Source organism: Protomyctophum parallelum, assembly GCF_964188405.1.
Source record: "Protomyctophum parallelum genome assembly, chromosome: 1".
Lineage (NCBI taxonomy): Eukaryota > Metazoa > Chordata > Actinopteri > Myctophiformes > Myctophidae > Protomyctophum > Protomyctophum parallelum.
The window spans coordinates 13107313-13119989 of NC_139697.1; the positions used below are offsets into that span (position 1 = coordinate 13107313).

Genomic DNA, 12677 nt, shown 5'->3' on the forward strand with positions numbered 1-12677 from the left:
TGAGACTATGTCCCTGTGTCCACCACTATAGCCAAGAGTCTGTCGTGTCAGGTATGGGTTAACATTAGAGGTTGCACACAGTCTGACAATGGTCCCCAGGATGGTGGTGAGTTGAAAGAACCCCTGCCCTGGATCAATCCATGAACCCCTGGACATACTGTAGTACCTCACTTTGACAATAGCTAGACTGAAGCATCTATTAGGGCTGTGACTGGGTACCACAGCCTTTGGGGAATCTAATTTCTCGGTTAAAGTAGTATTCCTTTTGCATTATTAACGGAGTGGGAAAGAAGAATTCAATATCAGCAGATGTTAGAAAACTCAGCAAGGTTTACACAGTTTAAAGCCAGCCTCAAGCATTTGGCTAAGGCAAGCACAAATGTGTCACCATCAATGATTGCCTTGTTTTTCATAATATTCGGCACGTTGATTAAAATACTCCAACTGTATGTGATAAAATTACGTTCTTGTCAGTGTATTATATTTTGTGGTCGTTTTTTCTGTCCCAGGGACAACAGATGCAAATGAGCTGCAAGCCAACTCTGGTGCAATTACTTTTAATTGTGCGCAGTCCCACCAATAATAATAAACAATACTGCAAGAAGGTTTAAACAAGAGCAGACAACCTCCTATCTCCTTTTACAATGCTCTTTTCCGCCTCTCATACCTTAACCGCAAAACATGTATCCGTTGTCTTGTCTGTCACTTATCCGGCCATTATTATCTGGAAGTGAACACTCAGGAAGTGAGCAGTTAGAGGAGACGGGAGGTTTGCCTTCAAGATCTACGTAGCTGGAGCCTGCTGCTCGTTCAGATCTACGTAGCTGGAGCCTGCTGCTCCTTCAGATACATACATATATCATGGATATAGAAGATGCCGTGGTTCAAAGTTAAAATGTTATTAGATTTTTTGTTTTTACCACTGGGCATGTCATAACAGACACAAAGTCTTCCCAAATATATCTACAAGCTCACAACGCGTCGTGATGCGACGCCATTGGGAGCCGGTAGATCGCCTATTGTTGTATTCTTTTCGAACATTTTTCAAAACGATTAGTCTTGAGTCTTAAAAGCGGTAAAACTAATATTTAAAACTGGGCCGATCAATCGGAATCTGCGGCGGCCACTTCTCCGAAACCGTTCCAAAAAAAAACAGAAGCGCGTATGGTTTGGGCGCAGCGGTCTATTTAAAGTGAGTGTCGTAGGGGAAATGCAGCAGTAGCGGCTGTGTGTGTGTGTGTGTGCATGCACAAGCAAACCAGGCCAGCGCCGAGCGCTGTGTGACAGCTCAGCTAAAGGCAAACTGTGCTGAAGCAGCATGAAGCAGCACAGAGGTCCAGCTAGCTACGCAGCACGGCACAGCGGTGGATACTAACAGACAGTACATTTACTGGAGAGTACCACTACGTCATGACTATCACACCACTACATTTCAAAGATTAATATTGTACTTTGACTCTACATTTCTAAGAAGGGAAAAGGTAGATTTATGCGGCATGTTGTGAATATCGATAACAGCATTACGTTGTTTCTTTTCGGGTTTTTTTTTTTTTTTTTTTTTTTACAGTTATTGATGTTTTCTTTACCGTCATTGATTTTAAATACTTAAAATAAAGTATTTTCTTTAAAGCATCTACTTTGGAATTGAGTATTTTCAACTCGAGTACATATTTGACTTGCAGTTGAGTAATATTTGACCGGACCAGGAGTATCCATCTATACTTTGACTCAAGTACAGAGAGGTTGAGTACTTTTGTCCACCACAGCTAAGAGGGACACTTACTGAGACCACAGAGAGAGAGAGTTGAAAGGTGACCCTCAACATTGTGTGTGACAATGTCCTGTTGGTAAAGGTACAAACCTTCATTTTGCTCATGCTCAGGTTACACTGTATAATACTGTAGTGTGTGTGTGTGTGTGTGTGTGTGTGTGTGTGTGTGAGAGAGAGCGAGTCAATGGACCCCTATTGGTAACACTGTGTGCGATCGAATGTTCTCCCAGCAGGCCATGTGGGTGAAGAGTGTGTGTGTGAGAGTGTGTGTGTGTGTGTGTGTGCATGCATGTGCAGGGTGTGTTCTGATGCTGGTGGGAGACAGTGGGCCTCATCAGCTCACGGTGCCAAGACCAACATGGAGGAAGTAAAACGCTGTGATCTGATTTTGTCTACAAGATTCTAACTGCAGCTTCACGTAAAAACGTCATGTCCTTGTGGCTGTGTACAGAGTTATGAGGGTTGCTGTGTACCTGTCCTTGTGGCTGTGTACAGGGTTATGAGGGTTGCTGTGTACCTGTCCTTGTACCTGTCCTTGTGGCTGTGTACAGGGTTATGAGGGTTGCTGTGTACCTGTCCTTGTGGCTGTGTACAGGGTTATGAGGGTTGCTGTGTACCTGTCCTTGTACCTGTCCTTGTGGCTGTGTACAGGCTTATGAGGGTTGCTGTGTACCTGTCCTTGTACCTGTCCTTGTGGCTGTGTACAGGGGTATGAGGGTTGCTGTGTACCTGTCCTTGTACCTGTCCTTGTGGCTGTGTACAGGGTTATGAGGGTTGCTGTGTACCCGTCCTTGTACCTGTCCTTGTGGCTGTGTACAGGGGTATGAGGGTTGCTGTGTACCTGTCCTTGTGGCTGTGTACAGGGGTATGAGGGTTGCTGTGTACCTGTCCTTGTACCTGTCCTTGTGGCTGTGTACAGGGTTATGAGGGTTGCTGTGTACCCGTCCTTGTGGCTGTGTACAGGCTTATGAGGGTTGCTGTGTACCTGTCCTTGTACCTGTCCTTGTGGCTGTGTACAGGGTTATGAGGGTTGCTGTGTACCTGTCCTTGTACCTGTCCTTGTGGCTGTGTACAGGGTATGAGGGTTGCTGTGTACCTGTCCTTGTACCTGTCCTTGTGGCTGTGTACAGGGTTATGAGGGTTGCTGTGTACCTGTCCTTGTACCTGTCCTTGTGGCTGTGTACAGGGTATGAGGGTTGCTGTGTACCTGTCCTTGTACCTGTCCTTGTGGCTGTGTACAGGGGTATGAGGGTTGCTGTGTACCTGTCCTTGTACCTGTCCTTGTGGCTGTGCGATGATGATCTGTCCCGGCTGGATCTGCTGTGTGCCCTGTTGACCCTGCTGCACCTGCTGCACGGTGCCGGGCTGCTGGGCCAGTGTGAAGTAGTACTGGACGGGCTCTGCAGGGGCCACCTGCTGACGGACCTCCTCCTGTAGGAACCACAACAACCAATGAATGAATCACCTGCTGACGGACCTCCTCCTGAAGGAACCACAACAACCAATGAATGAATCACCTGCTGACGGACCTCCTCCTGAAGGAACCACAACAACCAATGAATGAATCACCTGCTGAAGGACCTCCTCCTGAAGGAACCACAACAACCAATGAATTAATCACCTGCTGACGGACCTCCTCCTGAAGGAACCACAACAACCAATGAATGAATCACCTGCTGACGGACCTCCTCCTGAAGGAACCACAACAACCAATGAATGAATCACCTGCTGAAGGACCTCCTCCTGAAGGAACCACAACAACCAATGAATGAATCACCTGCTGAAGGACCTCCTCCTGAAGGAACCACAACAACCAATGAATGAATCACCTGCTTTAGGACCTCCTCCTGAAGGAACCACAACAACCAATGAATGAATGAATGAATGAATATTTTATGTCCGTGTCCGCACACGTTCTTGACCAATAAAGCAAAATATTTTTTTAGGGCGCTAACCAGCTGAAGAAATCATAACATTTCTGTTTCTGGAAGATGCTTCTAAACTTGTATTATATTGCTAGTTTGATCACTTAATGACCGAAAATAGCCGTTCTACAAGCTCACAACACGTCGTGTTGTGAGCTTGTAGATCTGCTATTTTCGGTCATTCTATGGAATCCAAATGACTGAAATCAGTCGTGACGTAGTCCATTCCCACAAGGGATTATCAGTCATACCCAGCCAGCCAACTCTTGTATTAATGTATGCTTAAATAAACAATAGTTGAAATGGCTGATCTACAAGCAATAATAAACAAATGATCCCAGTGACTCAGTTTTGACTATGGATATGAAGAATCAACTGACGGCCAGAGAAAACACTAATGTTACTGCCGCCAAAATAGTATTTTTTTTTTAAACCAGAAACAGACTATAAAATATGAGTGACTGACTAATCGTATACGATAGAGAGCCACCTCCCCGGCAATATCGCCGGGATGGTTTGTTTATTTTTGGGCCACAATGCTTATATGAGATGACTTTACGATGACCCAATGTTATTCTCCATAGAGAACAATGTCTGCGAGACAGGGAAGGAGTGAGTGACGTCAGGACTTCTGCACTGTGTATAATAACCCAGAAACGCTGGCTTCAATGGAATCCCAAGGACTGAAATGAGTCCACTAAGAAGCCAGACACACACACACACACACACCATCAGTCCATTACATATCCATGAATTATTGTTGCAGTTGTAACCATAGATGAGTGCAGGTCTGATAAATAACTGATGGGGCTCCGAGGCCACGGATGAGTAATGTAATCTGGACCCAAAGATCCATTAACACACTGACAGGGCTGAGCTGAGCCGGGCCTCCATCCAGGCTGGTCAATAATATACAGTAACACCACCATCGAAGCACCGCAGCACTACGTGCAACATTACGCTGGGGCTCTGTGGGAACGCAGAGCATCAGACATGTAGCCCCGACACTATTATTACATAATCGCCTGATAGTTCTTTTTTTCCCCCCCACAATCGTCATAACGGTCATGATTACCATGTTAAAAATGTCATATCTTGTCATATAAATAAATAGTGGCGATAGCAGATCTACACGGTCAAAATGTGTCGCGATGACACATTTTGATGCAGTAGAGTCAAAATACAACAGTTAGTAATCAGCTTGATGGAATAACAATGGAATAACGTTCTCATCATCTGACCCATTCAAATGCCTGTGACATAAAAATAAACTAATTTGTACATTTGTGTCATTGTCTTGCCATTATAGATGAAGAAGTTATCAATGTAACTTTTCATATAGCCAGGACAGGATCCCAAACTACTTAAAATCGTCCTAGAGTTTAGACAGTGTGTGTGGGCCCGTCAAGTACTCCAGTACTTTAACTCAAAGTGCAAAAGTGGAGTAATATTTGTCCAGAAGTATCCATCTATTCTTTGACTCAAGTACTAGGTTTAGTACCGTGTCCACCACTGGATATATAGACAGTTTACCATACTTATCCAGGGACTGAGCTGAGCTATGCTAAATACAATTAACCACTTAAACCCATATTAAAGTGTCCGCCCTGAGACTGGGAGGTTGGGGTTCAATCCCTGGCCGGGTCATACCAAAGACTCTAAAAATGGGACCCAGTGCCTCCCTGCTTGACACTCAGCATCAAGGGTTGGATTGGGGGTAAGTCCCTGCGACATACTAGCGTCATGTCCAGGGGGTGTACTTGTACATCAAGCTGCCTCACGCTACAGAAACAGGAGATAGGCTCCTGCCCTATGGGCCTCATGGCTCGGCAAGGCTACTTACTACGACTACTACTACTACTACTTAAACCCATATACATATTGACCGGCGTCCCCCATGGGTCTGAACTCTGGTCCCATTCCTTTTCTTTCCCCTCTCTACACCAAATGTCTCCAGTGAACCCGGCTGGTTGTGGGTCGGTCAGTCCGTGGGTGAGAGCGTAAACACCCTTCTCCCATCCAGTGAACCCGGCTGGTTGTGGGTCGGTCAGTCCGTGGGTGAGAGCGTAAACACCCCTCTCCCAGCTCAATGATCACACAGCTGAGAGTGTAGGATGTTTACACTCCAGTACACGGTCTCCAGGACGACGCGGCTCCACTGGCCACGCCGGCTGCTGGCCATCTCTCTCTCCCGCTCTCTCTCTCTCTGTCGTTTACAGAAGAATCCCAGACAAGCGGTTCCTTTTGCAGCGCAGGACAAGGTCGTATCGTTGCCGTTGAGCAGAAACCTTGTATCTTCATATTTTAACTTGCTCTACTTCATTCTACTATAGTTTCACACAAAATTAGCGAAGTGAAAGTGGTTATGCGTGTGTGTGTGTGTGTTGTCTACATACTACACATCCACTCACTTAAAGCCAGGTGCCGGGCAGAGGTAGTAACAAAAACAAAAGTGAGGTCTGCATATTGGATAATGCTCCAAAGCTTAAAAAAAATATATTTATTAAGGTTCCTTACACCAGAGTGGACATGCCCCTATGGTGTAAGGAACCTTAAGCTGGGTAAAGCTTTGGAGCATTACCCAGTGTGCGGTGAGTAATGGCTGACACACACACACACACAGACACACACACACACACACACGCACACAAACTATATGTACAAATCAGGAATTCCTCTAAAGTTTAGCGTTATTAGATTAGGATGAAGTATTTAGAGTCTAAACTAAATACCTTTAATAACTTTCATCTTAATCTAAATAATTACCCAATTCTAAGCCTTAACTACCCTAAATCTTACCCTAAAATATTTGTGTTGACATTTGGGCCTCACAAGTATAGTTGTGTGCACACACACACACACACACACACACACACAGTCAGAGATGGAGTACAAGGATGTGTCCTTCTGACGTCACCTCCTGGCCCGTTGTTTAGTTGTCGGGGGCAACAAGACGCTGCAAACATCCGACTGAAAGCCCTCGCTGCCATAAAAACCCAGCTTCCAGTCAAGGATGTTTACAGCACCTCCTGACTGCCACTGATGGGACTGCAGCCCCCAAAATATCCCTTGTCCACGGTCGATGCATTGACGCATTGACTAAAAATACATACAATTAATAACAATCGATCCCTAATATGTCCATTATATACTAATAGTTTAAAATTGCTCTCGCCTCACAGCTAGAAAGGTCCTGGGTTCGATTCCCGCTGGGGGCGTGTTCTCTCCTCCACATCACACAGGGTACCCGAGGCGGGGTTGGCGAAAGGGCCTTTCTGTGTGGAGTTTGCATGTTCTCCCCGTGTCCTCTAGGGTAGGTACCCTCACAAAAAACATGCAGTAATTCTGGTCTCTAAACTACCTCCCCCTGGCCAGCCGTGGCGCCTGATGGAGGGGAAAGGCACTGGTCGGAATAACATGTTCCTTCCACGCGCTACGTCCGGCCGGTGAAACTCATGAGGTCAGTCCACTGCCCCCCCCAGGTTGGCAGAGGAAGTGTAGCGCCCAGGATTACATTAGATAATTGACACTGGGTGAAAAATGGGTTACAAAATCATGGGATAAAGATTTTAAAGAAGAAAAAAAGAAAAAAGACAAACTCAGCAGAACAGAACACACTAGGGCCGCAAAAGATCGGTTACTTTTTGGATTAATCAAATGAGTGTTGCATTTTTTTTCCTACTTGTTTTATAAACCACTTAAATGTCAATTTGTACTTTGCTGCACAGCATGTCATGGAAAAATAGCAGATGTACAAGCTCGTAGATCAGCCATTGTCACCATTTATTTATTATTTTGACATTTCTGTGGCATTTTTTTAAAACCATTAGTATATAATAGAGATATTGGGAATCGATTGTTTTGTGAAATTATGGATTCAATCAATGAGTCTGATCAACTGTTGCAGCCCCAGGACACACTTTTAGACGGGACAATAAATGTGTGTTTGCCCCTCCCCTTTCCCCCACCTGTCGTTTGGGGGGCTTCAGCTCGTCCCTGGGCACGATGTCGATTAGGAAGTCAAACTGGTCAAACTTTGTGATCGCCATGGCAATGTCGTTCCTCTGTAACACACCAAAGAAGAAGAGGGAGGGAGGGAGGAGAGGGGTTGAGTGGGCAGTAGAGCTGTGCAAGAAAATAAAAAATAAAAGATATGGCAATATATCCTATTGTCATGCCTGCCGATACGTGTATTGATACAGGCAGTTACTCTATTGATAAGGCAGGAAGAATAAACATCACTTATGGTGCTACACAAGCAGCTCATGGCTGAGACTCAGACATGAGCTTGTTGTTGCAACATTAACTCATTGTTACATCATTAACTCTCTGGGATTAGTAATATAATATTTTACTTTAAAGATCTGTGGGCCTGAAATGTGAAGTGTTTCAATTTGTGCAATACTGCCGTTATACAACAGAATAAAAAGAAGAGCTCTTGTGTAGCAAAATCTGAAAGACATGGTCATTATTCAAAATCAACGTGATACGCATCGTATCGTGGTCTCTTAGTGGGAAGAGATGCGGAGACAACAAGGGATGGGGGCTTTTTAGTCCAGTGATGAGTCCAGTGCCTTTGATTCAATAAGCGACAGCTACCTAAATATAAACCTGGACCATTTGCTACTGCTCAACACCACTCTGTTCTTTCCCTCAAAATAGTCACATGGCTGTGGGAGCGGAGGGAGCCAGGACAGGGCGATCGAAAAGGAATCCAAATACAGTTCCCGGTAGAACTGGAACACAAGTTGTCACTTTGATAACTGGCACAAAAGAAGCGACTTGTGGCCCTCAGAGAGCCACAGTCCCTCTGACATCAACCCCAGTCGTTTTTTCAGAGGATGTTTATCTTAATGATCAATCAATCGATTGTATTCCGGCTTGGATTCATAATATCCTATATATTAAAATGACAGGGACCTACGCAGCCCCCGGCTGTGTGTGAGAGGCGAGAGCCAGTAGAACGTTACGTGCAACGTTGTCCTGACATCACAAACAAAACCTGCAAAGCCCCCCCTCCCCCCACGCAGTGTGTCCCAATGAAATTTTCCACAGGATATTGGCAGTCAACCCCCCCACCCCACCCTGGCTCCACCCCCACCATGGTCTATATATAGCAGACTGATTAATATCCGCTAATACCGTGACACGTCCACATTTGTTGTATTGATGAGCGTTGCTATGGCGATCTGATCGGCTTGGCCCCCAGCACAATAGCATCAGAGCTCTGTGTGTGTGTGTGTGTTCACTGTGTTGCGTTATTCACTTAAGCCCCTATGTCATACGTTGCGGTCCGGTGGCGTCGCGCAGGCCCGGAAACATACGATCCATCTACTGTATGTGCGTTTGTAGATATAGGCTACTTACTCAAGTCGGTGAGGGTGAAAGTGGTTGACAGACGCATAATAAATTGCACATGCATTAGCTGCACACGTCACACTGCGCCATCTGTTGTGTAAAATGTAACTAACATGTGTATAACCTTCACACAGTTTGCGGGGGGGGGGGGGGGGCAAGTCGAGCCTTCAAAACCAGTGCTTCTTACACTTTTCAAAGTAAAATCAAAATAGCAGATGTACAAGCTTGTATAGAGCTTTTTTGAATAGCCAACGTTAAAAAGGACACGGACGTTCTTTTTTTTTTAATGGGTTAAAGTGTGCCGGGGGGGGGGGGACGGACGAGATGAGACTACACACATCACGCCCGGAGCCCACACCTGATGCTCACCTGATGCTCTGAGAGCATTAGGTGAAGCATCCTTCCTAGTCCGAGGAAGAGTTCACAATGGAGTGTTTTAGTTACTCTGTATATCACACCAGATACATCTACCGGCTCAAAACGGCTCGGCGAAAGTTTTCCTGTCGTGACACAGAACAGCGATGCTAGGGTTCGGGTTAGTCGAGACGTTAAACTCTCTCCCTCTTTCCTCTCTCACACACACACCCATGAACTGCTAATCTCTCCAAAGTATGCGAGCGGATAAAGCTGCCTTTTTATTTGTACTCTTTCATGTCCCGCTTCGGCGGCTCTCCCCTCTTGACATCCAGGTGTGACAAAGCTCTACTTCTCTTCCCTAGCGTTCCAAAGCTCTTACACCCCTCCTTCCTCTCCCCTCTACCTCCCAGCATCATACCAGGATCCATGTTGAGTGGCAAAATGGCCGGAGTAGGAAAAAGTGGGTCACTGGCACCCGGGACTGGCTCTGCTTTCAGAGGCCTCTCCAAGAGAGAAAGACAGACTGAGAGGAAGGAATTCTTCACCAGCGGGATAGAGACCCTCCCCTCAGGAGAAGGGGGGGCTGCTGGTTCTGGGACCACCGCTTCCTCACTGGGACGGTTGCTCTCTCTTGATTGTTAGAATACAAAGTAACTAAAGTTACGTTACGCCCCGAGAAGAGAAGACCACCCAAGGCACACTGGAGCCGGGAGTCTGGGAAGCCTCCCCTGTCCGCTTCTCTCTGCTATGCCACTCCCCTTACAGGTCACTTTTTACTCTCTGCATTTTCTACGGTGAAGTCGTCACTATAGAGTGAAATCACAAAAAAGGTAACAGACTGCCGGGAAGAAGTTATATGTTACTAAAGACCCAGTAAATGTGACAGTGATAAAAGCTATGGGGATGGGAAGAGGACAGACATGAGAGGAAATAAAAAATAAAAACATTATGCCTGAGTTGTACTCGGCTGTGCGCTGTGACGTGCAATGAAAATAGGCAATCTACAAGCAAGCTTGTGGATCGGCCATTTTGGATGGCGCGTGCGTGCGTGTTCACCTGCAACGTGCGTCTCTTGTTGTCCTCCGTGTGGATCCAGGCTCGGAGGGTGAGTTCTGTGATGAAGATCTGAGCCGCCTTGGCGAACAACACTGGTGCTTCAGCACTGATCATCTGTAGACACACACACACACACACACACACATTATACCGAGGTTGGTCAGACAGACATAAATATTATGAAGACCATTTTAATCCTGGTTAAAACTAAATGTACACTTCGCTTCAGCAGTGATATAAACATTAATTCAGCACAGACTTTACAAAGACTGAGACCCAAAACCATATTTACTGTATGTTATGTATTCAAGCACAGTAATTATCTATGTACTGTACATACAGTATATTATAAACTTTTTTTTTGTGTTCCGAGCTTACAGATTTGTCGTACAAAGTCATATCTGTATACAGGGCTGCGAGTGGCCGTCCCTCATCGTAGATACTGACAAACCAAAAGGCAATCTGGCGTGTTGTTTTGTCTTTAGTGGCTGATGATGTATCCGTCCAATCTGGCCAATCAAGTGCACATCAAAGCCGCCAGGCCAGGGCTGGACAGGACAGGACACGAGCCCTCAGGTGCCATACGTGCATACAGACAGAAGCTGCTGTGTCAGTGCTGACAGCAGGTAGCTGTCCAAAGTGATCTCCTGATCTCTTTAACTCTTTAAGCCGCTACTTAACTGATGACGGCGCAAGGGCCCCCGGGCTGTCGGATATGTATTCCGGCCCGCACGCACATGTTGTCCTGGGTGTGTCCTGTCGCTGCGTTGTGTGTGTGGACCAGAAATAGTGCCGCTGTGCTGCTGCTGCTGGATGCTAAGCTGCTCTGTAGCAGAGAGCACTCCTCCGCTCTCCTCTGACTCGCTGTGACTTACTGCACTGTGTGACCTTTTGTAACGTCCAATCTGTTGTCATCTGTAACGTTACCTGTGCCGATGTAGCTTCCATTTCACGTTCTGCACCAGGTAGGATGATCGTATAAGCCAGGAGTGTATACATCTGTATACTTTATTAATATCCGTTTGATGGCGTCTTTATTGTGCCATTACTCTAATGTACCTACTGCACTTATTTGTCATTATGCCGAAGAAGTGATTAGGTGCTATGCAAGATAATTGCGATCTTGGCCCCTGGTTTTAATCCCACCCACGTAGGCTAGTAAAATCACTGCATGTTTAAATATAGAATGCAGTTATTTTTTTTTACTTTCTGTTTTGTATGCGTCTATGGAGTTAGCATTACTCTAATAGACCCCCAGGTGTGGTTAGAATATTAAAATATGTCTTCCCTGTCTCATATTTTTGTTTTCTCAAAAGGCCCAAAATGAGGCCCAGGTCAAAAGGCCCAATCGAAATGACAGTGATATAGTGACACCACAATATCAGCAAATAGACTTCAACAAACAGACTTATTCGATTAATAAAAAAAAGAAATATCCAATCTATAGTTGCAGTCCTAATAATAAGTAAGGTCAAAGTGAGCTTGGGGCTCTTCTATCATAAACTGTAGGCTAGAACAGATCTTTCTATCATACACTGTAGGCTAGAACAGATCTTTCTATCATAAACTGTAGGCTAGAACAGATCTTTCTATCATAAACTGTAGGCTAGAACAGATCTTTCTATCATAAACTGTAGGCTAGAACAGATCTTTCTATCATAAGCTGTAGGCTAGAACAGATCTTTCTATCATAAACTGTAGGCTAGAACAGATCTTTCTATCATAAGCTGTAGGCTAGAACAGATAAGACGTCTGGTGACCACATGGATGATCGTTTCTCACCTTCACGTCTTCATCCAGCTTCATGATTTTCTTGATTCGAGCCAGAGGTAACTCCTGCACTCGGAAATCCTTCTGAAACAAGACCATGGGGAGAGGTTATGTGTGTTCTTAACTTCTTTTGAAAGGATGTGTTGACGTTAAGTTGACGATTAATTTTCACACAAATAATTAACGATTTAATTGTGTTTTTTTGGCATCGAACATTATGACTAGAATTAAAGATTCTGCTCGACTTTTAGGCTTCGTGATCACAAATAGCACAGGGCAGATATGACAAATGACTTGAATGTACAAAGAAATAGAATGTAATTTTATTATTTTATAATTGTGAAAAAATGTTTAAAAAAAAATAGCTGAAACGGTTGATTTACAAGCTTACAACACGTGACTGATATTTCTGCTATTTTTGGACAATGTTTGAAAATGCA

At 45.0% G+C, this 12677-nt stretch overlaps 1 protein-coding gene across 13 annotated transcripts in view; it reads right to left on the reverse strand.

The window, feature by feature from the left end:
- Nucleotides 1-12677, reverse strand: part of nfyc (nuclear transcription factor Y, gamma) — a 42635-nt gene that overhangs the window by 11871 nt on the left and 18087 nt on the right. For 6 of the 13 annotated variants that reach the window (XM_083777399.1, XM_083777400.1, XM_083777394.1 and 3 more), the window contains exons 3-6: nt 12250-12321; nt 10468-10581; nt 7665-7760; nt 3035-3202 (exon numbers count right to left, since the gene is read on the reverse strand). In XM_083777399.1, the coding sequence (XP_083633525.1) occupies nt 3035-3202; nt 7665-7760; nt 10468-10581; nt 12250-12321 (450 nt within the window). The remainder of the gene's footprint in view (nt 1-3034; nt 3203-7664; nt 7761-10467; nt 10582-12249; nt 12322-12677) is intronic. The other 7 variants (XM_083777404.1, XM_083777398.1, XM_083777396.1 and 4 more) reach the window with 2 other exon arrangements.